General features: G+C 46.4%; 1 protein-coding gene and 1 pseudogene across 1 annotated transcript; both read left to right on the forward strand.

Moving 5' to 3' along the window:
- The first annotated feature begins 837 nt into the window (after positions 1-837).
- On the forward strand, positions 838-937 carry LOC116890368 (annotated as a pseudogene).
- Positions 938-5,137: 4,200 nt separating this feature from the next.
- Positions 5,138-20,777, forward strand: Utp11 (UTP11 small subunit processome component). The gene is made up of 8 exons (XM_032898460.1): positions 5,138-5,289; positions 13,302-13,363; positions 15,441-15,543; positions 15,995-16,108; positions 16,825-16,918; positions 17,015-17,145; positions 19,383-19,493; positions 20,204-20,777. The coding sequence occupies exons 1-8, from the start codon at positions 5,227-5,229 to the stop codon at positions 20,285-20,287; spliced, it is 762 nt and encodes a 253-aa protein (XP_032754351.1). The 5' UTR covers positions 5,138-5,226; the 3' UTR covers positions 20,288-20,777.
- Positions 20,778-25,788: the final 5,011 nt, after the last annotated feature.

The raw sequence follows: 25,788 nt of genomic DNA on the forward strand, positions 1-25,788 counted from the left end.
TAATGAGACCCGATGCCTTCTTCTGGTGTGTCTGAAGACAGGTACAATATACTGATATACATATATAATAAATAAATCTTTATAAAAAAAAACTGTAGCAGAACATGCTACTCACTGGTGTTTCTCATGAGTTCCTCAGCCTGTCGTCGTTGTCGTCATCGTCATCGTCACACTAGCACCCAAGACCACCAGCCCAGGAGTCACAGCGAGCAACCGACCATCAAACAAGCCTACCACAAGCCTACCATAGGCTTCCCTACAGGCCAATGTGGTGGGGGTCGTTTTCTTAATTGAGTTTCCCTCTTCCACAGTTACTCTAGTTTGCGTCAGGCTGACACAATAGCCAGTGAACTGCTCCTCCAGAAGACCTGGGCTCGGCTCCCACCTCACAACAGCCTGTTAACCCCAGCTTCAAGGAATCTGATGCCCTCTTCTGACCTCCTCAGACAGGAGCACAGGTGACATTCACTCACACAAAGACAAACATATACACATAAATAAAAAATACATAAATTCTAAAACAGTGGTGTGTGTGTGTGTGTGTGTGTGTGTGTGTGTGTGTGTGTATACACATATAGGAAGTCAGCGGCTACTTGTGGGAATGAGTTCTTTCTTATTACCATGTAGGTCCTGGGGATAGTCAGGCTTGGTGGCAAGTGCTTTTGCCCAGTGAGGCATCTTGCTGGCCCTGGAGTCAGTTAGAGTCTGCCAGCATGGGTTTAAGTCAGGAACTAAGGCCAGCAGGCTCTCACAGCAAGTGCTTTTACCCACTGAGCTGCCTCACCAGCCCTAAATATACATTTCTAATCTTCTTCTCAAAGGTGAGAAAAATGGGACTTGATTCAGCAACACGGATACTAAAATTGGAACGATACAGAGATTAGCATGGTCCCTGTGCAAGGATGACTTGCAAATTCATAAAATATTCCATATTTTAAAAATAATTTTTATGACTTATTTTTATTTTATGTACATTGGAGTTCTGCCTGCATATATGTCTGTGTGAGGTGGGTCAGAGCCTCTAGAAATGGAGTTACAGACAGTTGTGAGCAGCCACAAGGGTGCTGGGAATTGAACCACAGTCCTTTGGAAGAGCAGCCAGTATTCTTTTTTTTTTTCTCTCCATCTTTATTAAATTGGGTGTTTTTTATTTACATTTCAATTGCTATTACCTTTCCCAGTTTCCAGGCAAACATCCCCCTGACCCCTCCCCTTCCCCTTCTTTATAGGTACTTCCCTCCCCATCCTTCCCCCACTACCACCCTCCCCCCAACAATCCTGTTCACTGGGGGTTCAGTCTTGGCAGGACCAAGGGCTTCCCCTTCCACTGGTGCCCTTACTAGGCTATTCATTGCTACCTATGAGGTTGGAGCCCAGGGTCAGTCCTTGTATAGTCTTTGGGTAGTGGCAGCTAGTACTCTTTTTTTCTTTTTCTTTTTTCTTTTCTTTTTTTTTTTTTTTTTTTTTTTCGGGGCCGGGGACCGAACCCAAGGCCTTTCGCTTGCTAGACAAGTGCTCTACCACTGAGCTAAATCCCCAACCCCGGCAGCTAGTACTCTTAACTGCTGAGCCATCTTTCTAGTCCCTTTAAATAAAATTTTATTGTATAATTATTTGTTCTATTATGGTCACCTAACCTGCAACAACATCAAACAAACATGGGAAAATGGAGGCTGGACTTGTGGTGGCCTACACCTTTAATCCTAGCACTCAAGAGGCCTAGATAGGCAGATCTCTGTGAGCTGGAGGCCAGTCTGGTCTATACAGCCAGCCAGAGCTACATTGTGAGCCCCTGTAAAGAAAGAGGGAATGGGGAGAGGGAGAGGGATGGAGAAGGGGAATGCAAATACAGTGAGTAGCTGCCAAGAATGTCAAAGTCAGGATTGAAACTCAGACTGTCAAATGTCAACGTTTCCATGTCAAAAGTGATCGTACCCATCACCTGGGTAGTCAGTGAACCTCTGGAAGGCAGTCTCTCCCTCAAGGATACCATAGTTGAGGACTGGAGAAGACCAGGCACTAAGTCTTCAGTAGGTGGGAACCCTCCCTCCTTCCCTTTCATGGTCAAGTGCTAAGGTTCTGCTGTTAGGACTTAGAGTCTAAAGGTCAGAGAAAGTTAGGAGATCTGTGGCCTTGGCCAGCCTGGGGGAGGGAGACCCAGGCCGTGGGGGCTGTGACCTTTCTCCTCTCCATTTCCAGTGGACTCACATTTCCCTGCTCACTCTCTTTCCATTGGCCCAGAAAGATGTGCCCCAGGGAGTTCAGGGATCAGCCTCATGGACTCTCTGTCCCTGTTCCCCATCTGTCTTCTCCCCCCTTCTTGAGAAACAGGTGTGCCTGAGCCAGAGCTGGAAGCAGAGTGCTTGGAGACGGGCTTCAGTTAAAGTGTGGTGTGTGTGTGTGTGTGTGTGTGTGTGTGTGTGTGTGTTCCTTCCCACCCAGGAGATCTCTATGCACACTTCCCTACCTCAAACTCAAGAAGCCCCATCTTGTCTTCTTACTTTGCAAGAGTTTTCGAAAGAATGTTCTGGCTCTCTTCTGCCAAGCTGCTCATGGCTTCCTCTGGGTGCTGAATCACTCTCTGGTGCCTGCAACCGCAAGACCTCCTTCCTCCTAGGGAGAAAATACCCTTCCTTCCCTGGCTTTACTGCTCATTCCTCACACTGCAGTGTGCAGAGCCCTCACAAGCCTCAAGCTTAGTAAATACTCTCTTTCAAATCCCTAGAGACGTCCTTTGTGCTTTCAAGCCCACAAGGGTGTAACAGAGGGGAACATGAGTGACAGGCGGAGCACGGCAGGGAGGCAGAGAGAACACGTGGCTAAAAGCTGTGTGTAGGTCCCATGTGCGTGGTAGTTATCACCTCTCTTAGCTTTTTTTTTTCTTCTTCTTTTTCTTTTTTCTTTTTTTCCGGAGCTGAGGACCGAACCCAGGGTTTTGCGCTTGTTAGGCAAGCGCTCTACCACTGAGCTAAATCCCCAACCCCCACCTCTCTTAGTCTTAAAACAACAACAACAGCGTACAAAGTGATTACAAAGAGTTGGGTGATGTGGCTCTAAATGCCAAGCTAATAGTTGTACAATGCCAATCCAGGGCTATCTCTAGAGTCCCCACCTCCAGGGTACAGTGATGGCTTCCCCAGACACTGCTGACCACTAATACTTCTTCAGGGGACAAGGCAGGCGTGGATACAGCTACCATCTGGTCATTCTATCACATAGCTAAGCCTCATGAGATGAGACTGGGAAGGCGGTCACAGGCTAGATCATGAAGTAGCTTGTTTCCAAGGATGACACACAAAACGGAATTTTTCCTCATGCACGTGGACCTAGCTGGGCAAACAAAGATCAAGCGTGTAGAGGAAGGAAAAAGACTTTTTATACTGTGACTTTGTGATCCTCTTGTCCCCTCGACTCTCTCTCCGAAGAGGGTTTCTGTGGTGGTGTTCTTCTGCTAGAGAGGTGACCAGTGTCACGTGAAATGGATACAATAAAGAGTCTGTGGAAGCCTGAGGAGCCTGGGTAGTGGTGCGTGCCTTTAATCTCAGTATTAAACTCTACATTGTGACTTCTAGGACAGCAAGAACGACATTGTGACATCCTGTCTCAAACAAAAACAAAAAAAGAGCCTGCTGAAGGTTAGTCTCAGGTAGTGGGAAAGGTTCCAAATACCAAGCGCAAGGCCCTGGGTTCAGGCCTCAGCTCCGAGAAAAAAAAAAAAAGGTTCCAAATACCGACAGACGGTGGAGATGGGAGGGGCGGGAGCCGGGGTTGGGGAGGAGCAGGGAGTGGGGGTGGTGTGTGGAGTGGGAGGGGAGGAGGATCGGGGTGTGGGGGAGAGCTCAAATAGCCCCAAACACTGCTGTGATGTGTGATGGTTGGCCAGGTCCAACTCTCTCCCGTGCTACTTAAAGGTAGCTTTAGTGGTGACAGGAATAACAGGATAGCTGGGGGGGACACACTGTCACACACTTGTAATCGAAGCTCTTTGCAGATGCAAGAGATCCCTGAGAATCTGCGGCCAGCTTGGTCTATGAGTTTCAGTGCAGCCAGGCCTACATAGCTAGACACTGCCTCAAAACGCCAAACCTAATTAGACTAAGCCAAACCCAATAAAACGAACTAACAAGAAAACAAAACGAGACCGGAAACACAACAACTTTACTGTGAACCTGCTAACAAGTAAGCCGAACATGGAGCACTGCGAACGTATTACGTCATTTAAACCTCACAGTCCTGAGAGTATAGCATTATTTTACTATTTTATGACTAGATGTGGATACCAAGCCTCAGCAAAACTACTTTTCTTGGTTAAGAGCAGAGCTGGGACCAGAGCACTCCCTCCACAGTTCAAGGCTCTCTCCAACACATTATACTACCTTACGTTAAGTCTGCCAGACCTCACAACTTTGATGGTTGTGAAGGACTCAGAGCTTTATTGCCATTACATGATTCTTTTCTATTCTGCTTATAGATACAATTCTGCAACTCAGTGCCCTTGATACTCCTATGAGCAAGACCAGCCTGCTTTTATTATGCTCATTTTACGGGTGAGAAAAATGATGCTAGTTAAAGGCAAGCAATCAGCTCAGAGTCACACAGCCAGAAGTCAGCTGAGGAACCTAATGTGGTTTTAAAATGTTCTTTCTAGTATACTGTTAAGATTCAGGCTATTTCTAGTTTTTGTTTTGTTTTGTTTTTAGACTGGGTTTCATTTCACTATGTAGCCCTGGCTAGCCTGGCCATCACTATGTAAGACCAGGTTAGTTTTGAACTCACAGAAATTTGCCAGCTTCTGCCTTGAGGGAGTTGGGATTAAAAGTGTGAGCCGCGTTCTCCTTAGAATTTTAACCCAAGCCAAGTCGCAGGTGACAGTACATGCGCATGCGCAAGCCGAGCTCTGCCACAGAGCAGTGCCAGCCACATGTTCTCAGATGCCAACGTGTGGCCCAGAGCGAAGGCTAGGTCCCTGGACCAGTGAATGCTCTCTGACGACAGAGAGCTGTGAAGGAATCCCAAACCTCTAGCTTAGGAAACTACATTTCCCAGAAGCCTCCTGTTCGGGCCGCTTGAGCGGGGATGTATTTCCGGTAAGGCAGGCTTCTGATAGGTTGCATAGCAAGTCGCAGCGGCTGGGCCTGCTTCCGGTAGTCCTGGTGGACGCGTCTGGTTCTTGTAGTGTGGTCGCGGTGGTGGAGTTTGCGGAGCATTTCTTTGACCTCAGGAGGCATGTCGGCGGCTTTTCGCAAGGCAGCCAAGACCCGGCAGCGGGAACACCGAGAACGAAGCCAGGTAGGCCTTGCAGGCCCCACGGGCGCCTGCCGGTGGCCCCCGCCCCCTAGCTGTCCCAGCATCCGGATACAGCGCATCTGCTTTCTGTCAATACCCGACACATGGGGCCTGATCCCGGCGTGCCTTGTCAGGGAGACCCAGGGACCGGGTTAGGGGGATTGTCATTCTCTACGGTAGAAGATTCAGTGGGTTAATTCAGTGAGACAAGGTATGCCAGATGCCTTCCCCTGGAAATTGAAGCCAAAGTCAACCGAACGTAACCGACTGACTAGCGACAGTAGCCACCCCACAACTGACGCATACAGGGGTGTTCCTAAAGTGGGCCTGACTTTCGGCATGGGATTTGTGGTTCGTGTAGATCTGTCATATGCCTCCCCCTAAAATCGTGGTACTTTCTTTATCCCTTCTGGAGAGTGTCTTGACTATTTACAAACTCTGGGGGACCTCATAGCCCAGGTAGCTACCCAAGAGGCCAAGACAGAAGGATCACAAAATCATGGACTGCCTGGGCAGCTTAGACCTGACTCAAAATAAGAATTTAAAAATTTCTAGGCATACAGCTCAGTGGCGAACTGATTGCCTAGTAAGTGTGGGGCAGTAGATTTAGTTCTTGGAAGAAAGAAAGGAGGGAGGGAGTCCTCCAGCAAATTTAGTTAGAATAAATCGGTGTGGATTTTCTGAGGAGAATGTGTTGGGGTTTGGATATGTGGTAGAAATAAAGATGTGTGATAAAGATGTGTGCAGAATCACTTTATCCACTTAACTATTCTCAGAAATCACATAACTGGTTCAAAGAAGCCTTTAACAAGGCTTGGGGAGAGGGCTTAGTGATTAAGAGTACTTGGCTGCTCTCTCAGAGTTCAAATCCCAGCATCCACATCGTGGACTCACAAATACCTGTAACTCCACTCTAGGAAGTCCACCAACTCACATGTGGCCCCCCCCCACACACACACAGATATGCACGCGTGCGCGTGAGCGATAACATTTTTAAAAATTAAAACGTGTGTGTGTAAGGTGTGTGTGTGCATTAGTGCATATGTCTGTGGAAGCTCATTCTGGAGCTGGAATTATATGGAGTTGTGATTTGTCTGATATTCTGATATGGGTGCTGGGAAATGAACTTGAATCTTCTGGAAGAGGAGAATGTGCTTTTAACTGTTAAGCCATCTCTTTAACCCTCCAATAAATATTTCTCCCTTTTCATTTGTTTTGAAAGGCAAGAGGATCAATGGTTCAGGGTGATCCCTCAGGTTTTAGGATATTCCCGGCTATGAGACAGTGTCTCAACAAAACAAAGTGGGTTGGTCAAGTGGCCCAGCTGTTGCACAGCTTGACAACCTGAGTCAGAGCCTCAGAACTCATATACTAAGGGGAAGGAAAGAATGGATTCTTTTTTTTTTTCCCCTTTGTTTTTGAGACTAGAACTTAATGACAGCATTTCTCCCTTCCCTTTCTGACCTCCAAACACTCCCATATACCACTACTTGGTCTTTAAATTTCATGGCTTCATTTTTTTTTTTTTTTTTTTTTTTTTTTTGAGAATGGACTCTTAAGCAGTCCTCTGTCCTCCATATATGCTGTGGCATGTGCACCCACGTACACATATCATACATATACATAGAATTAAACCCCAGCAACAACAGACAAAACCCATGTATGCAACCAGAGTTTTCAGAGTTAACCACTTTGCAGATTCTGAAGAAAAGGACATTATCTCTGAAACTGTGCTGCTGACTGATACTGTAGAGTCGAGGTCTCTCTCTCTCTCTCTCTCTCTCTCTCTCTCTCTCCTCTTTTTCTTTCAATCTTTTTTCTTATGGTTTATAAATCCTTTTGTAGTTGATCTTAGCCAAAAGGCTGAGAAATGATAGCACTGCCTTCTATACCACAGTTCCCTTTCCTGCTTAGTAGCCTTTTTTAAAAGTGTATGCTTAGTGGAAGCAGTAGAATATATGGATTAAAATGTTTTATTTTGTATGTATTTTTATTTTACCATGTGTGTATTGGTGCCACAGCTTTGTGGAAGTCAGAGGACAATTTTCAGGAGTCCGTCCCAGGTTGAAACTCAAGTCATTAGACTGGGTGGCAAGTGACTGTACCCACTGGGTCATCGCACCAACAGTAATGTATTTTAACATCTTGTTTGTGAGACTATGTGTGGACCTGTGTAAAACCAGGAGTAGCCGGAACTTGCAGTGTGAATGCATAACTCTCACTGCCACTTAACTCAGAGCAGCTGTCTACAAGCACGTTATTATGTCCTCACGTTTTCCGGAGGGAATGAAGGCTCAGAAGGGTCAAGTGCTGTTCTGGAAGAGGTGCAGCCAGAGCTGACAAAGCCAGAACTTGGGTCAGATGCTTCAAGGAGATAGAGGCAACTTTTAGTCTGTTTGGATTTGTTTTTGAGACAGTGTTTCACTCTGCAGCCTTGGTTGATCTAATACTCTGTGCAGATCAGGCTGGCCTCCAATTCTCTGCCTCCTGAGCACTGGGATTAAATGTGTGTGCCACCACTGCTCAGCTAGAGGCAACTTTATAAGAGGTGGCACATTAAAAATGCCAGAAGTGGCGGGGGGTTGTGGTTGGAGAGAATGGCTCAGTGCTTAAGAGCAATGACTGCTCTTTCAGAGGACCCAGGTTCAGTTCCTAGCATCCACATCAGCTCACAACCATTTATAACTCCAGTTCTAGGGTGTCTTAGGCTCTCTGGCCTCTTTGGGCACCAGGCACACTTGTGGTGCACGGGCACAAAAGCAAAAGAGTCATATACATAAAATGAAAAATAATAAAAGTTTAAAATATCAGATGTGGGGGTTGGGGATTTAGCTCAGCAAGGCCCTGGGTTCGGTCCCCAGCTCTGAAAAAAAAATATATATCAGATGTGGAACATATATGGAGAGGGTCTAGGTATAGAGCATTGTGGTGAAATGTGTTGGACTGGGCGATCAGTTTCTTTTGAAGGCAAAAATAGTAAATTTGTTTTGTCTTGTTTTTTTGAGACAAGATCTCCCTATTTAACTTAGACTTACCTCAATTTTCAGTTTATAATCCCTCTGCCTCAGCCTCCTACATTCTGCTTGAAACAATCACCTTTTGAGAGGTCTAGGAATAGCCGTACATGCTGTACAAAGATTGTCTAATTTCAAAGTGTCCTTGGGAGATAGATGTTATTCCATTTTACAAATTAGGAACCTGATGCTTAAAGAGATTAAATTTCGTATCTAGAATCACAGTTGCAAAGAGTTGACTTAGGTTAACATAAAACAAAGGGATTTTGAGACAATGCCTGAGTCATTTTTGACTTTGTGTTCCTTGTATGTTTCTTTGTCCTCTTTCATTTTGAGGCAGTGGAAGCTCAATGCTTTGTGTTAAGGAGGTAAATGTGTAAACAGATTCGCATGTTGTGTCTGGTTTCCTCTGTGATGTACATGTACAGTCACACATTAGCGATTTCAAGACTTCTGTCCCAGTGTTGTTCCCTGACCTTTGAAATGTCTTTCTCTGTCAATCTCCCTCCCTTGTTGTATTAAAAATAAAAGCTAGTGGTCTGGAGAGATGGCTCAGCGGTAGGGAGCACTGGCTGTTCTTCCAGAAGACCTGGGTTCAGTTCTTGCCACCCACATGGCAGCTTACACCTGCCTTCAGCTCCAGTTCCAGATGATCTGACACCCTCCACCCTCACACATGCAGGCAGAAAACCAGTGCATATAAAATAAAATAAATCATTAAGGTTGTGTGTGTGTGTGTGTGTGTGTGTGTGTGTGTGTGTGTGTGTGTGTAAAGCTGTTGTGGGCCCTGGAGAGATGACTTAGCAGGTAAGAGCATTTACTGCTCTTGTGGAAGACTCAGCATCTCAGTTTGGTTCCCAGCATCATGTGGGAACTATCTATGTTCAACTATCTATGACATCAGTTCCAGGAGGTTTGATGCTTTTGTCTGACCCCAGGGCACCAGGCATGCATGTGGTACACATATGTATGTACAGCCAAAGCACTCGTATACAGAAAACAAATCTAGCCAGGATGTGGCTCACCCTTTAGTCCCAGCAGTCAGGATGCAGAGGCAGGTGGATTTCTTGATCTCAAGGCCAGCCTTGTCTACCGAGAGAGTTCCAGGACAGCCAGGACTACACAGAGAAACCCAGTCTCAAAAAAACCAAACAACAATAAAAACAAACAAAAAACCCCAATCAACAAACAAAAAACTAGAAAGAAAACAAAAACCAAAATAATTCCTTAAAATATATTTTTGAGGGTTGGGGATTTAGCTTAGTGGTAGAGCGCTTGCCAGGCCCTGGGTTCAGTCCTCAGCTCAAAAATATATGTGTGTGTGTGTGTGTGTGTGTGTGTGTGTGTGTGTGTGTGTGTGTGTGTGTGTGTGTGTGTGTGTGTTTTGCCTGCATGAATGTCTGTGTGAGGATGTTTGATTTCCCCTGGAACTGGTGTAACAGACAGTTATGAGCTGCTATGTGGGCACTGGGATTGAACCCAGATCCTCTGGAGGAATAGCCAGTGCTCTTAAAAACTGCTGAGCCATCTGTCCAGTCCCATTTTTTTAAGTATCTCTATCTGTCTCTCTCTCCCTCCCTCTTTGTTCCTTCTCTCCCCTCCCTCCCTCCTCCTCCCCTCCTCTCTCCCTTCCTCCCTCCCTCCCTCTCTCCCTTCCTCCCTCCTGTTCCCTTTCTCCTTTTTTGTAGCTCTACACTATTCTAGAACTTGCTATGTAGACCAGGATGGGCTGGAATTCAGAGATCCGACTACCTTTGCCTTCTGAGTGCTGGAATTAAAGGTGCGTGCCACCACTACCCGTAAAAAGAATTTTGAAAAAGAAAAGTCAGGAAAGTCTGTTTTTGAGACAGTATTTAACTATGTAGCCTTGGTTGGCCTAGTACTCTGTGTAGACCAGACTGGCCTTGAACTCACAGAGATTCACCTACTTCTTGTCTTCTGAGTGCTCTGAGTGCTTGCAGCAGCATACACAGTTTAAACATGTTTTTAAATTACATTTATGTATTGGTGTGTGTGTGTGTGTGTGTGTGTGTGTGTGTGTGTGTGTGTGTGTGTGTGTGTGGCAACCGTGCCTTGAAGTGTGTGTGTGTGTGTGTGTGTGTGTGTGTGTGTGTGTGTTTTGGGCAACCGTGCCTTGAAGTCGTTATGGAAGTTAGAGAACAACTTTTGGTGAGTCAGTTCTCTCTTTCCATCATGTAGGTCCTAGGGGATCAGACTTAGACATAGTGGCAGACATTTACCTCTGAACCTTCTTCCCACCCCAGGATTGTCATTGTACACAGTGGGTTATATTATTCCTGGAGAGGCTAAGAGTGACAAAGGTGACTGTAAAACCCCATCCAGTCATTATTCCAAGTTCAGGAGAAACATGAATCTGCAGCCTTAGAAGTCAGGGTTGCGGGGCTGGAGAGACGGCTCAGCGGTTAGAGCACTGAATGCTCTCCCAGGGGTCCTTAGTTCAATTCCCAGCAACCACATGGTGGTTCACAACCATCGTGATGGGATCTGATGCTCTCTTCTGGTGTGACTGAAAATAGCCACAGTGTACTCTTACGCATAAAATAAATAAATCTTTAAAAAAAAAAAAAAAAAGAAGTCAGGGTTGCAGTGGTACAAATCTACTATCCTTGCTCTTGACAGGCTGAGGAGAGAGGATTACAAGGCCTTCCTTGAGCTGTTACTCAAGTTCCAGGCCAGCCTGGGCTGTAGAATGAGACACAGTTTCAAAAAAAAAAAAAACACAAAGCAGGATATGGTGGGCACACCCATCCATCATCATAGCTTCTGTCAGACTGAGGGAGGAGGTCGTGAGTCAAGGAGAGCTGTATAAAAACCTGCTTCCAAAACTAAAGCCAAACACACGTTATTCAGAGCAGGAGTATAGTGGGCTCTGAAATAGTGTGGCCTGGCATGAGCAGAAGGGATTCTAGTTCTAGCTTTGGGGCTTATTGATTCTACATCCCTAGAGAGTGAGTTCCTCTTGTGTATGCAGCTAGGAAGACCTTGAACTTCTGTTTTGTTTGAGACAGGGTTTTTCTGTGTAGTCCTCCCTGTCCTGTAATTCACTATGCAGACTAGGCTGACCTTGAACTTAAAGAGATCCCCCTGCCTCTACCTCCTGAGTGGTGGGATCAGAGGCATGTGTGATCACTGCCTGGCAACCTTGAACTTCTGATCGGCCCACCTACATTCTTCCTGCAAGGATTACTTACAGGTGTGTGCCAGCATGCGTGGTTTATGTGGTGCTGTGGATTGAACCTAGGCAAGCATTCTACCCATTATCCCCAGCCTTGGTTCTGCATGGAATATAGTCTGTAAATGCCATCCTGCTTCTGGAACACGCTTTACTTTCTTGCAGTGTCATAAAGAAGAAATAGGAATGTGTAATGAGCATAGTACATTGCTTTGCAATCGAGTAGGTACTTAGCTGTGAGCGTTAAGTTGATGCAAGGGAGCTGGGACGTAGCTCAGTTGGTAGGGAACTTGCCTCGATGGTTAGAGGTTCTGGGTTGATCCTCAGCACCTAATAAAAACCAGATATGGTGGCATATCCTTTAATTCCAGCCCTCTGCATGTGGAGAGTTCAAGTATGTAGAAGGATTATTAAGAATCGACCCTGTCGAGCTGGAGAGCTGGCTCAGCTGGTAAGGGCACTGACTGCTCTTCCATAGGCCCTGAGTTCAATTCCCAGCAACCACATGGTGGCTCATAACCATCTTTAATGGGATCCAATGCCCTCTTCTGGTGTGTCTGAAGACTGCAACAGTGTGCTCACATATATAAAATAAATAAATCTTAAAAAAAAAAAAAAAATAGCGCTTACCTAGGGAAGCGCAAGGCCCCTGCCCGGTCCCCAGCTCCGAAAAAAGAACCAAAAAAAAAAAAAAAAAAAAGAATCGACCCTGTCGGGGCTAGAGAGGTGGCTTAGTGGTTAAGAGCACTGACTGCTCTTCCAGAGGTCCTGAGTTCAAATCCCAGCACCCACATGGTGGTTCACAACCATCTGTGATGAGATCTGATGCCCTCTTCTGGTGTGTCTGAAGACAGTGACAGTGTATTCACATACATAAAATAAATATATAAATCTTTAAAAAAAAAAAGAATCGACCCTGTCTCAAAAATCTTCCCCCATAACAAAAGGTCATAAAGGCATCTGCTATAGACACATACACATAATTTATATAGTTTCATGTAGCTGAGGCTGGCCTTGAACTCCTGCTCCTCTTCTATTTCTCAAGTTCTGGGATTATAAGCATTACCAATTTAACCTGACATCAAGTACTCAGAGTAATGGCAGCCTGTACGAGGATATATCAAGATACTCATTGAACCCTACACCTATATGCTACAGAAGTGTATGTTAGAGATAACACTTTCACACTGCCCTTGGTTTTGTCTCTACTGTTCTGTTTTAATTGTTTGTGGTTTTACTGTGTAGCCTAATCTCGCAATCCTGCCTCAGCTTCCCAAGTGTCAGGACTGTAGGCAAGCACCATTTTACCCAGCCTTACTGACTTATTTTATGGTTAGGGAAGTGACAACTCAGACAGTCAGTGATTTATTTGCCCAAGGTCACAGATTGTTAAGAGGTAAAGCACGGATTGAACCTAGGTCTGAAAACTCTAAATTTAGCTCCCTTACCATGGTTGCCTCCTGTTACTCTGTTTTCCCTTCATAGTATTTTATAAGCCCTTGGATTAAGTTGGTAGTAATTTTAGTACAACTGGCAACTGCTTGCTTAGTGCAGAGTCATTGTTGCCTCTCTCTGTCCTTAATAGGCCAAGAAACCTACTACGGTGGTGCTTGTGACCTGTCTGGCTCTGGGATGAGGCCTCTCATCCTTGGGCAAGGCCCAGTACAGGGGAGGAGGGAGGAACGGAGTAGTGGGTTGGCTCAAGGACACAGACTTACTGAGCACTACAGAGTCCTGTTTCTGTCAGGTGACACATTGCGTGTGTTTGCAGAGAGAACTAACTGCTTCTTTTTCCTTTTGTCTTCTAGCCTGGCTTTCGGAAACGCCTGGGTTTGCTAGAGAAAAAGAAAGATTACAAACTCCGTGCAAAGTGAGTCCAGTATTTCTGGAAGAGGTGCTGCCAAGAGAGATTACAACATTCCCATCCTACAGCTAAAGTGCCCATGCGTCTAACTGCGGAATAATTCCCTGCCATCAATTAAACACTCAAAGCCCTGGCAGCCTGTTGGATCTTTTCTGTGATCGCAGGCTTCCCTTTGCTGAGACTGAGCATTACTTCCTTGAGTTCTCCTGCTGTGATTTTTTTATGCCCTTCCAGAAGGTTTCTCATAGTGGTGTTATTGCCTCCACCTTGGCGCTTGACTCTTTTTGCTCCCCTTTCCTTGAGTGAAAGATACAATCTGAAACTGCATTTGCCGAGTCTCTCGCATCATTCTGTGTGGGGTGGAACGGAGAGCTCTGAAGAGCGGGGTCATGAGCCTGAGAGTGGGTGATGAACTCTGAAAACACTTTATGAACAATTATGTCCATTCTTCTCTTTGGCACTTCATTTGAAAACGCTTGTGACTGCTTATTCGAGTTCAGTCAGCTGGGGCTCTCACGCTCCTGCGGTGGTGGCCAGTGATGATGATTTTTCTATAGGTCCGAGATTTTAATTTTTTAAAAATTTATCTATTATGTTTTAGTTTTGGAGATTGAGTCTCACTATGTAGCCCCTGACTGGCCTGAAAACTCGCTTTGTAGGCCAGACTGACCTTAAATGTGCAACTACCCAACTGTCTCTGCCTCGGATGTGTGCCCGTGGAGGCCAGAAGAGGGCATCAGAGCCCTTGGGACTGGAGTTACAGACAGTTGTTAGCTGCTGAGTCTGTTCTGGGATTTGAACTCTGGTCCTCTGAAAGAGCAGTCAGTGTTCTTAACCACTGACCTATCTCTCCAGCCCCTCAGTTTTTTTCTTATAACTTTATTTTTTATGACAGTCTCCCTGTGTATCTGGGCTGGTCTCCAATTCAAGATCTCCTACCTCGGCCTCTCTAGTTCTGGGATTAGTTTTATATATCGTGCCTGGCTGGTACCAGAGCTTGTTGTTGTTGTTGTTGTTGTTGTTGTTGTTGTTGTTGTTTCAGACAGGGTGCCTCTGTGTAGACCAGGCTGGCCTCCATCTCAGAGATCCACCTGTCTTGTTTCTGGAGTGCTAGGATTGAAGGTGCAACATGGCCACTGTACCAAAGGTTTTGAAGCAAATTGCAAGAACTGAGTAGTGATTGTTTCCCTTTTTGTGGTGTGGTGGGAAATGAGACTTGAACCTGGGGCCTTATGCCTTCCAGAGAAGCTCTCCTTTTTTTTTCTTTTTTTTTATCAGAGCTGGGGATTGAACCCAGGGCCTTGCGCTTCCTAGGCAAGTGCTCTACCACCGAGCTAAATCCCCAACCCCCAGAGAAGCTCTCTACCATGAGCTTAGAGCCAGCCCTGAGCCAGCCCTGAGTGCTGTGGTGGGTCAGGCAGCATTCTAGGAGATAACAGTTGGGTGCCCATTTATTCCTTCCAACAACCTTCTGGGGTAGGTTACTGTTATACTCACCTTATACTTAAATCAGGAGTAGAATGGTTATTCAGCTTGCCCAGGGTTACTTAGCCAGAAGTAGCGGAGTCTGGATACAAACCATCCAGTATGACTGCAGAAGTCACCACTCTCGTGTTGGTGGCAGTCAGTGGGGTCTGAGTCATGGCAACAGTTTGGTGCTGAAGCGTGTGCTGCAGCCCTTAGGAGGAGTTTGAGGTGGCGCTTTACCTGGTGTCCTAGGATGTGCAGTGGAGACAGGTGATTGTAGCTGTGGCTGGAACAAGGGCTCTGAAGATCATGGGTGTTGTGGAGAGGGTGACTCAGTGACAGTGACCACGGAGCAGTCTTTACGTGTGTAACACAGTTTAGTTTATGCGGTCTTCGTTGGTCTGTTTGCTTTGAGGGTGTTTGTTTGTTTGTTGAGACAAGCTCAGATTGATTTCAGATTTGTGATTCTCCTGCCTCAGTCTCCCGAGTGTTGAGGTAACAGGTGTACACCCACATTATGAATTTTTAAATACATGTATAGTTAGTTCATTTGTGTGGGAAGGTTTTTTTTTTCCCCCTTTTTCTGCAACGAATTTCTTCTGTTTTGCTTTTTTAGTGACTATCATAAAAAACAAGATTTCCTCAAAGCTCTCCGGAAGAAGGCTCTTGAAAAAAATCCAGATGAATTCTACTATAAAATGACTCGGGCCAAGCTCCAGGTAGGCGCAAAGCAGATATAGTGGTTGGAGTCCTGTGTGTTGAGAAATAAGGACGGGTGGTAAGGCAGAGCAGGAAGCGTCCTTGGTTTAACCTGGCCCTTCTCCACTTGGACCAGGTGTCCCGGTGAGAGGCCCTTTTCCTGGTCAGCATGCTCACCTTGCACCGTCTTCTGCTTTCTATTTGTTTTTATTTTAATATTGCAAATGAGACCCAGTACATTTGTATGCTAGACAAAGCGCTACCCCTTAGCTGCGCACACCCCAGCTTCTTATATGAAGGCTAAATGACTGGAGGTGGCCTCTGTTCAAGGCGGGCATCAGTGGCCCGAGGCCTAGAGCACTCTCGGGTGCACACAGTACATGCCTGTCTTTGTTTTAAATGTGAATTATGCCAACAGCTTACTAATGATCGTTCTCTACTAAGGACTGTACCTGTAACCCTCTATCTTAGGACGGAGTTCATATTTTCAAAGACAACAAGGAAGAAGTGACAGCAGAGCAGCTAAAACTGATGAGAACTCAGGACATCAAGTACATAGAGATGAAGAGGGTGGCGGAGGCGAAGGTGAGAAAGAACAGGGCAGATGGTGGTTGTGCATATCTCTAATCCCAGTGCTAGGGGGCAGTAAATATCCAGGCCCTGGTTTAAACAACAGCAATGGAGGAAAGGATTTTATAATCTCCAGTTGTCAGTGTGTTCCAGTCTTCAGTGCCCTTGTGGGTGACGATGATTTAGGAATTTAATCAGCATGGTGGAGCAGAGTTCAGGTTTGAGAGTGAGACAGAGTTAGGTTAAGTTCAGGCTCTGCTAGTTTCTAGCCCCATGGTTATTAACCAGTTAATTTTCTTGAAAATGCTTATTTCTTTTTTGTTTTGTTTTTCGAGACAGGTTTTCTCTGTGTAGTCTTGGCTGTCCTGAAACTTGCTCTAGACGAGGCTGGCCTCAAACTCCCAGAGATCCAGCATGGGAATGCTTATTTCTGTCATACATTTTCAGTGCTGAGTTTTGTGGCATGCCTAGTCTAGAACTTGATAAATAGGTGGTGATGGTATGTTTTCAGTGCTTTCATTTAAAAGAATCAAACCATTGAGAACGAAGTATAGTGACAGGCAAGCTGACGATACTGGATGAAAGTCGGTTCCTAAAAATACCAAAAAGAAAATAGAACGAAATGAATTCTTTGCTGCCTGACAGCGATGATGTGCAGTGTCTAAGTCCTTGCAAGTTTATTTCTGATTCTCTGGAGAACCTGCTTTAAAGAGGCCATATTCGTGTTCCAGAAAATTGAAAGACTGAAATCAGAGCTCCACCTGCTGGATGTCCAGGGGAAGCAACAGAATAAGCACGTGTTCTTTTTTGACACCAAAAAGGAAGGTATGAAATGTTGGTGTCTGGGATGATCTGCATGTCACTGTGTGTCATGTGCTGTTAGGGACAGCCTGTGCCTCAAAGCTTTGTCTTGAATTTCAGTTGAACAGTTTGATGTTGCGACTCACTTGCAGACGGCCCCAGAACTACTCGATAGGGTCTATAATAGACCCAGAATAGAGACCTTGCAGAAGGAGAGAGTGAAAGGAGTTACCCCTCAGACTCGCCTCAAGGTACGTGTCTCAGTTTACACCCAGATGGGCGTTTGGGCGAGTCTTGGTTTCTCTTTGTCTGTGGTTCCTTTTTGGCCACTTTGTATATTTGTGGAAAACTTTTAAACCTCGGTTGACAAGAGTGGAAAGAGGATTTGGTGATGGGGTGGAAGTGTTTTTGTTTGTTTGTTTGTTTTGGAGGACAGGTGCCATTGTGGTCAGGAGCTTAGGTTTGGGTTTGAATCCCAGCTCTGATCTGGTCCTTTGTGCTTTTAATGCATGGATCCTTTGCCAACATTTAGAGAATGCAGAGCAGGGAGGGAGCATTGGAATCAGAGATGTGGTATATGTTGCCTTGGTCCTGAGCCGTTAGCGGTGGGTACACATATTAAAATGTTTTCATAGTGCTCGTTTGTAACCAAGGTTTTGTATTGACTTTTCCTTATGGTGCTTTCTATCACATAACTGGGTTGTGGAGATGACAGGATTTTTCTGAAAGCCTTCTGGAGTTGAACTCTCACTTCTGACTGATTCATTTAAAAAAAAAAATGCTGTCAATGTGTTTCAAGCAGACAGCTGTTCTGTTTTGATTTGAATCATTTACACCGCATCAGTTTTGCTTCCAATGTTTAATTTCACAGCAGTTTCCTCTAGCTCAGAGGCAGCTAAACTTGCTTTAGTAATATAAATACCCCTAATTAGTTTGACTATATTGGGTAATCCCATAAATTTGACAGTCTGTGCAATAAAGTGAAAACAAAAGCTGTCTGCAACCACTGCTGTGAGGCTGTCGTGGCGCTGAGGAGCCTGAGTCTGAGGCCCGTGCTAGCCCCGCTCTGTAGGAAGCGCTTTATCCCAGGAGCCGGCTGAGGGCTTCTTGTGAGAATCCTGACTGCCCCTTGGTTGTATTTTCAGTCAGTGGAGTCACTGCTGCTCCTCAGGTAGTATAGTGGTCCTCACAGTCCCCGAGGAATGGTCTACCACCTGCAGTGACAAAGGTGAGAGGGCTTGGACCTGCTGGTGTTGACACTCCATTGCTCTGTGTAAAGCATGATTACTTTCGTGGAGAGTCAGTCTACTGCTAGTGAGTGGACTGCAAGTCTGCAACTTGCAGCGATACAAAAATTGTGTGACTGGCTTGAGGAGGTCTGTGAGTATCCACTCCAAACACTGACATTCTGTGTATATGTGTGCATATGGGTTTCTGTGTTTACAGGTTGAACATTCCTAGTCCAAAACAGTGAACTCTGGAGCCCTTCAAAATTTGCAGTGTTTTGAGTGCCAATAGGATACAAGTGGACAGTTGTACACCTGACTTCCTATGATGGGCTACAGTCAAGATACGGGCACGCCAAAAATACTATGCGAAGTTATCTTCAGGCTGTGTACATGAGGGATATATGAAAAATAAGGAGTCTCTTATTTAGACTTGGGTCTCATCCCTAAAGTATCTCATGCACATGCAAATATTCCAAACACCCCCAAATTTGAAATCCAAACATGCCAGTTCCAAGCATTTCCGATGAGTTATACTCAGTCTGTATGCTGTCTTAAAGAAGAAGCCAAAGTTGTTTCTCAGATGCTCACAGAGTCTCTGAAGTGTAAGGACTTCATAGTCTCTGAGGAGTCCCTAGAAGTCCCTTTCAGGGACTTTCATGCTAAGAATCCTCCTTGTTCTCTGTGAGGTTTAGATTCGGGTTCTCAGGCCCAGCACAGCACTTGTCACTGGGCGTCTTGTGCTCTCTGTTCACTTTGGCATGTGATCAGTCTGGGCAGCTGCTGCCCTCAGCTCCAGTGATCGGGGCACTCAGGCTGAGGCTGCTTAGCGTACCTCTGGGAACACTCTGGGAAGTGGGGGCTCAGGACAGTCCTGACTGTGCTTTAGGCAAGCCATCTACCCTTAGGCTGGTACTTTTCTTCTCTGGGTCTCATTCTGCATCGATAAAATGATATTGATAGGAAGTCTCCATGGTTGCTCTAAGTTTCGCTTACGAACTTAGACTTTTGTTTTTTGTTTTTTTCTTTTCTTTTCTTTTTTCGGAGCTGGGGACCGAACCCAGGGCCTTGCGCTTGCTAGGCAAGCGCTCTACCACTGAGCTAAATCCTCAACCCCGGAATGAGCTGTTTTAAAGTGGGTGTCTTTAGCAATGGCTTCACTGAGTGGATACCGGACGGAGGGAGCTGACGGCACCACCGATGCAACCAGGTTCCCACTCATCTTTGCCTTGTTTTATTGAGAATAAGTGTTTCTTCTGCAGCGGATAGCCAAAGAACGACAAAAGCAGTATGACTGCTTGACACAGCGCATCGAGCGGGAGAAGCAGCTGTTTGTTGTTGCCCAGAAAATCCAGACACGCAAAGACCTCATGGTAGGCGGCGGGAGCCTTGAGCTTTCTCTTCTCCTTTCTTCCTTTTTTCTTGTAAAGGTCTTAACTGAGACTGTGATCTAGGCTGTGTGTAAATCAACAGCAGTGAAATGTCTGCTCCTTGGGGGCAGGGGTTTGAGCCGGTGTCTATGCTCTGACACTGTTGAAGTGTTCCTTGATTAAGAAGGTAATAAGGGGGTTATTAGTCAGTGCTCTGGAGCAGCAAAGGGTAGGATCAGGTAGCATATGGACGTTATAGCTTATGAGCAGCTTCCGTAACATTTAAACAGGTTAACAAAACAGTGCATGCCACTCACTGGTGTTTAAAAATAGACAACAGTGTGCAGTTAAATAGCAGAGCTAAGGAATTTAAGAAGCTCTTTCGAATCACCGCTCCTCTAAATGTCAAATTCTCCAGCCTTGCAGATCATTTAGGTTGGCCTTTCTCAACTGGGGTTCTGAGAGAGAATTAAATTTATAATTTAAACAAAATAATTACTTGAGCTGCTCTCTCCTCAATTTTCCCATAGACCGTCCACAGCTGGTAGCATTCTTTGGGCTCCCGGAGGTTAGGTGGCTCCACACAGGGCACCCAAGGCCCTTCTGAACTGGGAGACGGGCTGTGTCGGGGCTGCCCTTAGCCAGATTACCGAAAGCCTTTGCTGCTTTATGAAGCCTGTTTATGCTTACTGGTCGCCTTTCTTCTCTTCCAGGATAAAACTCAGAAAGTGAAGGTGAAGAAAGAAACAGTGAACTCCCCAGCGATATACAGATTCCAGACTCGCCGGAAACGTTGATGTCTTAAAAATCAGCCTCAGCAGTCTGTATGGAAAAGAATTCTTGAACCGTTTTCCTCCTTTCTTTTGTAATAACTTCAGATTTTATTAGTCCAAAGGCTCGGTCTTCCTCTTCTGTAATCATGGCTTACTGTCAACCCAGTACTTGACATCTTTCTATGAAAATAGTAAAGTCCCTCCCCAGTGTTATTGTCTCTGTATTGATGAACTGAGCCTCTTATATAAGTACTTATGTTTGTCTAGGAGAGTTATATAATCTCATGTAACAAAGTAGAAAATAGATGAATACATTCCATTCTCAGTATTAAGACAACTTATCTATTCCATAGCAGGACCTAGGGCTACTGATGTGAGCGGCTACTGAAGGCATTCTGGTTTATGTTCCCCGTTTGGGAGAGTTATACATTGGCTTTGTTTATAATTTTGTTTTGTCATTCTCCTTCTAGTAGATTTTATTCTAATTTTTAATTAAATCATTAGTTCTATTCCATTTTTATTGCATTATTGAATTTTTCAAAAGTAATATAGGTCTGCAGAGATGGCTCAGAGGTTAAGAGCACCGACTGCTCTTCCAAAGGTCCTGAGTTCAATTCCCAGCAACCACGTGGTGACTCACAACCATCTACAATGAGATCTGGTGCCCTCTTCTTACCCATAGGCATACATGCAGGAGGAACGCTGTATACATAATAAATAAGTAAATCTTAAAAAATATAAAAAAATAATATAAAACATAGTAAAAAGTAAAATCCTTATTTTGTGCATGTGTGTTCATATGAGTGCACACATGTGGTGGTGCATGTGGAGGTCATCCCTTAGGGTAAGTCCACTTTGTTTTAAGACACTCTCATTGGCCTCCAGCTCACTGATGACACTAGGCTGGCTGGCCAGCGGGCCCCAGGGACCCAGCTGACTGTGCCTCCCCTTTGCTGGGATTGCAGGTGTTGGGTAGTGGGTCAGTGACAATTTAGATTTGGTTCTCTCCGTCCACTGTGAGGTTTCAGTTATCAGGTGTGGTGGCAGGCGCCCTCACCTGTGGAGCCATCCCATCAGCCTCCACACTTGGCTTTTAAGATGTGGATTCTAGAGCTGGGCAGTGGTGGCGCACATCTTTAACGCCAGCACTTGGGAGGTAGAAGCAAGCAGGTCAAGGCTAGCCTGGTCTAGAGAGTGAGTTCCAGGCCAGCCAGGGAAACCCTGTCTCCAAAAACCAAAACAAACAAAAACAAAAATGCGGGTTCTGGGAGGCAAAGTTAAATTCTTATGTTTGCTTAGCAACTGAACCTGAATGTCTGTCTGTTTGAGATGGGATCTCATGGCACCTTGACTTAACTTTGTAGCTAAGGATGACCTTGAGCTCCTGATTTTTCTGCTTCTATCCCAAGGGCTGAGATTACAGACATGCCAAAAACACCTGGCTAAAGTAATCTGTCTTAAGGATTAAATGTTTTGTACAGTCGGGAGAGAGAGCTTCATTACCTTATGTATTTGGGTGACTTCATAAGTTGTCCAAGAGTCCGTTCCTCCCTCCTTGCATGTAAAGATAAACACTCAGAATTAGGACCTCATAGCGCTCCTGTTTGTTCAGGAAGCTCACATCAGAACCCTAGGGCTGGCTCTGCTCCTGCCCCTCTCCTCCGGGCCAAGTGCTGATTCCAAGGTTATAAATGACTTCACCTGAGAATACAGACCCCAGGCTATATGGAGCTGTTTCTTAGCTTCTTCCCTAGGTCCCACCCTTCCCTTCCTTGCCCTTATATAGGGAAGGTAGGCCATGGCCAGTCAGAACAGGACTGGGCATGCTTGAGGAAGATGTGGGAGAACCGAGAACAGGATTCTGGGAACCTTGTTCATATCCCACGTTCTGGAGAGGAATAGCTCCATTGGTAAAGCCGATAGATTTTCCTTTTTAAATCCGTATGTGAGTGCTTTGCCTTTGCACCGCATACATTCCTGTTGCCCACAGAGGCCAGAAGAGGGATCCCATGAAAGAAATTATAGCTGAGTGAGAACACCATGTGGGTTCTGGGAATTGAATCTAGGTCCTCCAGAAGAGTAGCCAGTGCTATTAGCTTCTAAGCCATCTCTCCAGACCAAGATCTTTTTTTAAGTATTAATAGGTGACATGACTACTAGGTCCCGGTACAGAGCCAAGATGGGAAAGCCTGTTTTCTCAGAATGTAAACTGTAGGATTTAGATCTGAGATTCCCGAAAAATAAGGTTCCAGAGAGCAGAGGTGCTGAGCTCAGTTAACAGCAATGGTCTGAATGTCGGTTCCACAAGAGAGGATTTAGGTTAACACTATTAGGAAACACTAGCCGGAACAAGGTGAGGGTAGGGTACCTGAAAGGAATTTGACATGCTAAGGAGTTAACAGACCAAGCAGTGGTCTGCTCTGGGGTAAGCAGCCAGGGATTGCTGCTCTGATTCTTGTCATTCCTGGTTAGGAAGGCTGGGGAGAACTGGGAGTATTCGTGACCACCTTCTCCTAAAGCACACACCAAAGTACCCAAGGCCGCATGGGCTCTGGTGTTCACAGATGCATGAGGCAGCAACAACCTGGGCCTCAGAAACAGGTATGGACACATTCATGCTCCCTCCCTCTGGGCATACAACACCGATGGAGATGCTGGAAGGGGCTTGCACTTGGTCCAAAGGGACCACAAAATCCATTGTGTTTGAAGCACCCTAGCTTCCAGGCTGGAGGTAAACAGAACCAGAGGAACAAGACTAGGTATATCCTCGTTGCTGAGCCATCCATTGCTGGCCGTGTCTGGGGCCAGCGATTCTCTTGTAAGAGTAGCAAGCACTCTCATCTGTTGAGCCACCTCCAGTCCTTTGCTCTTATTTTATGACATGGCTTCGTGCTAGCCTGGGCTGCTCTCAAACTTTTATTATTCTGCCTCCTCACTAGTGTTGGAATTACAGTTATAAGCCACCGTGTCAAGAGGATTCTTAAGGGGAGAGAGATTGGTGGTCCCTTGTCGTTAAGCCATCCCAGGCCCCAGCCCCATGCACTCTTAGATTAGGCCAAAGCCTTTAGGCAAGTTGACAGACTGGCTAGGAACAGGAGACAGTTTGTTTTCTGTCTACCTTCTTGGGCTTGGCATGGTCTGCCACCGGCCTGGGGCAGCCTGTGGAAGTGGACTGTGACTCAGTATTCTTGTTTGGTTCATGTTTTGGCATAAGCTAAGTCTTCAAAGCAGCAGCCACCTGAAGCCTGTGGAACCCAAGGATCCACCCAAGGGAGAGAGTCCCTGAGGCCAGCCCTGTCAGTTTGTAGTCACCTTTGAGGGTCCCAGCCAAGGCCTTGTTTTATTTTTTGATATAAGAACTGGTGGGTGGGAAAGGGCCCAGCAGGTGGCGCTGTTGCCTCTCTGCTGGGCCGGTAACAGAGCGTCTACGCCGAAGGAGCTTCTGCCAGAACCTCCTTGCCCCCCAGAGATGCTGAGTATGGATTTGTTTATTGAATTTAATGCCACGGAGGAGCGCTCCATGAAAAAGATCTTTCCTTTTAGTTTGAGTGTATCGTGGCTTTCTCACTTTTAATGAGGATCCTGTAGGGACCATTAGGGTCTTTCCCAAAGCCTCAGGTTTCCCAGAGGTCGGTCCACCGGGATGCGGTGGTGGTGGTGGGGGTTTCCTTTTGTGAAGTTCTGAGGGTTGACTTGTGGCTTGCTGTCTCCCTGTGCTCCTGGCTGTGGGTCACTGAACAGTCAAAGCTGCACGTCCTTCATCAGGGAGAGCAGTGTGCAGACTGCTCTGCTTGCCAGTGGAGGCCGGTGAGGCCAGGGCCTGCTGGGACTTGAAGCCATGAGGCAAGTATGTGTGTGGTTCTGGGCTCTCTTCCTCCCAAAGCCATTTTGGCTTGCCAGTTCCCAAAGCCGCGTGCATTGGGAAGGGTGTACTGAGCCTGGGGGACGGGAGGCTGAGCTGGCAGGTTTCTTGGGCTTTGCAGCTGCCTTCTGGGGTCAGACGGTGCACTCTCTAGCCAGCCAGGTCATGGGGCCTCTGCTGGCACAGTTCCCACTGGCTTCTGGGTCTGTAGTGAATGGATGCTAGAGCAACAGTGTAACAAGGAAAGGCAGAGAGGTTGTGCTTACCCCTGGGCTGGAGTATCACTCTGTGATAGAGCTTTGGCCTAGAATATGCAACGCCTGGACTCGAGCCTTAGCCTTGCTTTCCAGAGCCCAAGTCTGAGACTTGGGAACCCAGAAGAGGCCGTTCTGGGTATGCATCCTTCTGCCTGTCTCCCCTAGAAGGTCAGGCCAGAGGAAACATCGCTCCGACGGCTTCTGACTCCAAGTAAGGAATCTCCTTGTCTTCTCTTCCCTCTGGCATAGCATTTTGGGAGGTCTTGTCTCAGTTACATCTCCCTGTCCATCTCCTCTGCCTAACTTGATGGTCCTAGAAGAGGTGATGGCCGTATCCTGACCCAGGAAGGAACACCCAGGTGCTGGGAGGTCCTGCAGTCTGTCCCTGGCAGGTAGAGGCTAGTCTAGAATAGAACCAAGAATCTAGGCTGAGGGCTGCTGCATTTGGGGGGGTTTAAGGAAAGTGGGAAGGAAGCCTTTTCAGGTCTTCATTGTCTGTCACCTGATGGCCACGCTCAGATCACCAGTGTTAATGAAACCCTGGTGCCTGGAGGCAGGCGGGCACTCCCTCCCTTGCCCTGAGCCAGTCTGACTAATTTACAGCTTCCCCCCCTCGTTACCCCAAAGGCTTCTTTCTGAGGTGAAAAATGTTGGGGGGGGGTGGTTGGTTTCAAGTTTTCACATTACTGAGTGGAAAAAACAAAAAACCCACAACCGTTCTATACCAAAGAAAGCAGCGTCTACAGAACCGAGAGCTTCACCTTGAAAGCACTGAAAAAGTCCCCATCTTTGGTCTTGTTTTGCTCAGAGACTGAAGAGTTAAGAGGAAAGGGCTGAGCAGTGCAGGGACAACCCCCCTGGAGGTGGCAGCACCTGCCATTCTGCTTCAAGTTAGGGGAAGACCTTCTCGGGCTTCCTCGGCTCTGGTTTGTATGGGTTCCCTGGGCCAGTGGGAGAGTGCAGGGCCCCCGGGCAGTCAGCTCAGGGTGAGGAAGGACCAGAGTGGAAAGGAATCAGCTCTCTTCCTGAGCTAATTTGATCTTGTAGGGCTGGGACTAATGTCTCTCCCTGAGAGAGGGCTCTTTAGGTAGAGTGGAAGGTGGGAAAATACAGGGTCCATCTGGCACATAGAAGCTGGGGAGGGGGGTGCCACCCCCTCCTGTCTTTGGCTGGTAGCATTATAAAGTACCCCCTGCCAGGGGCAGATGGCCTCCATGGCAGATGGAGACTAGGCCAGCAGTGGGATGGGCTTCCTAGCCTCAGCCTGGCCTCACAGGCTAATAAGACAACCAAGGAGGCAGTGACAGGATCCCCCCTCCCCCCCCCCGTGTGTACGGGCATGTGTGCGCAGGCGCTCCCTTTCCTTATTAAAATAGTCTGTGGAAGAAGTAAGGCTCCCCCAGATA

The sequence above is a fragment of the Rattus rattus genome, chromosome 1, assembly GCF_011064425.1.
Source record: "Rattus rattus isolate New Zealand chromosome 1, Rrattus_CSIRO_v1, whole genome shotgun sequence".
Classification (NCBI taxonomy): domain Eukaryota; kingdom Metazoa; phylum Chordata; class Mammalia; order Rodentia; family Muridae; genus Rattus; species Rattus rattus.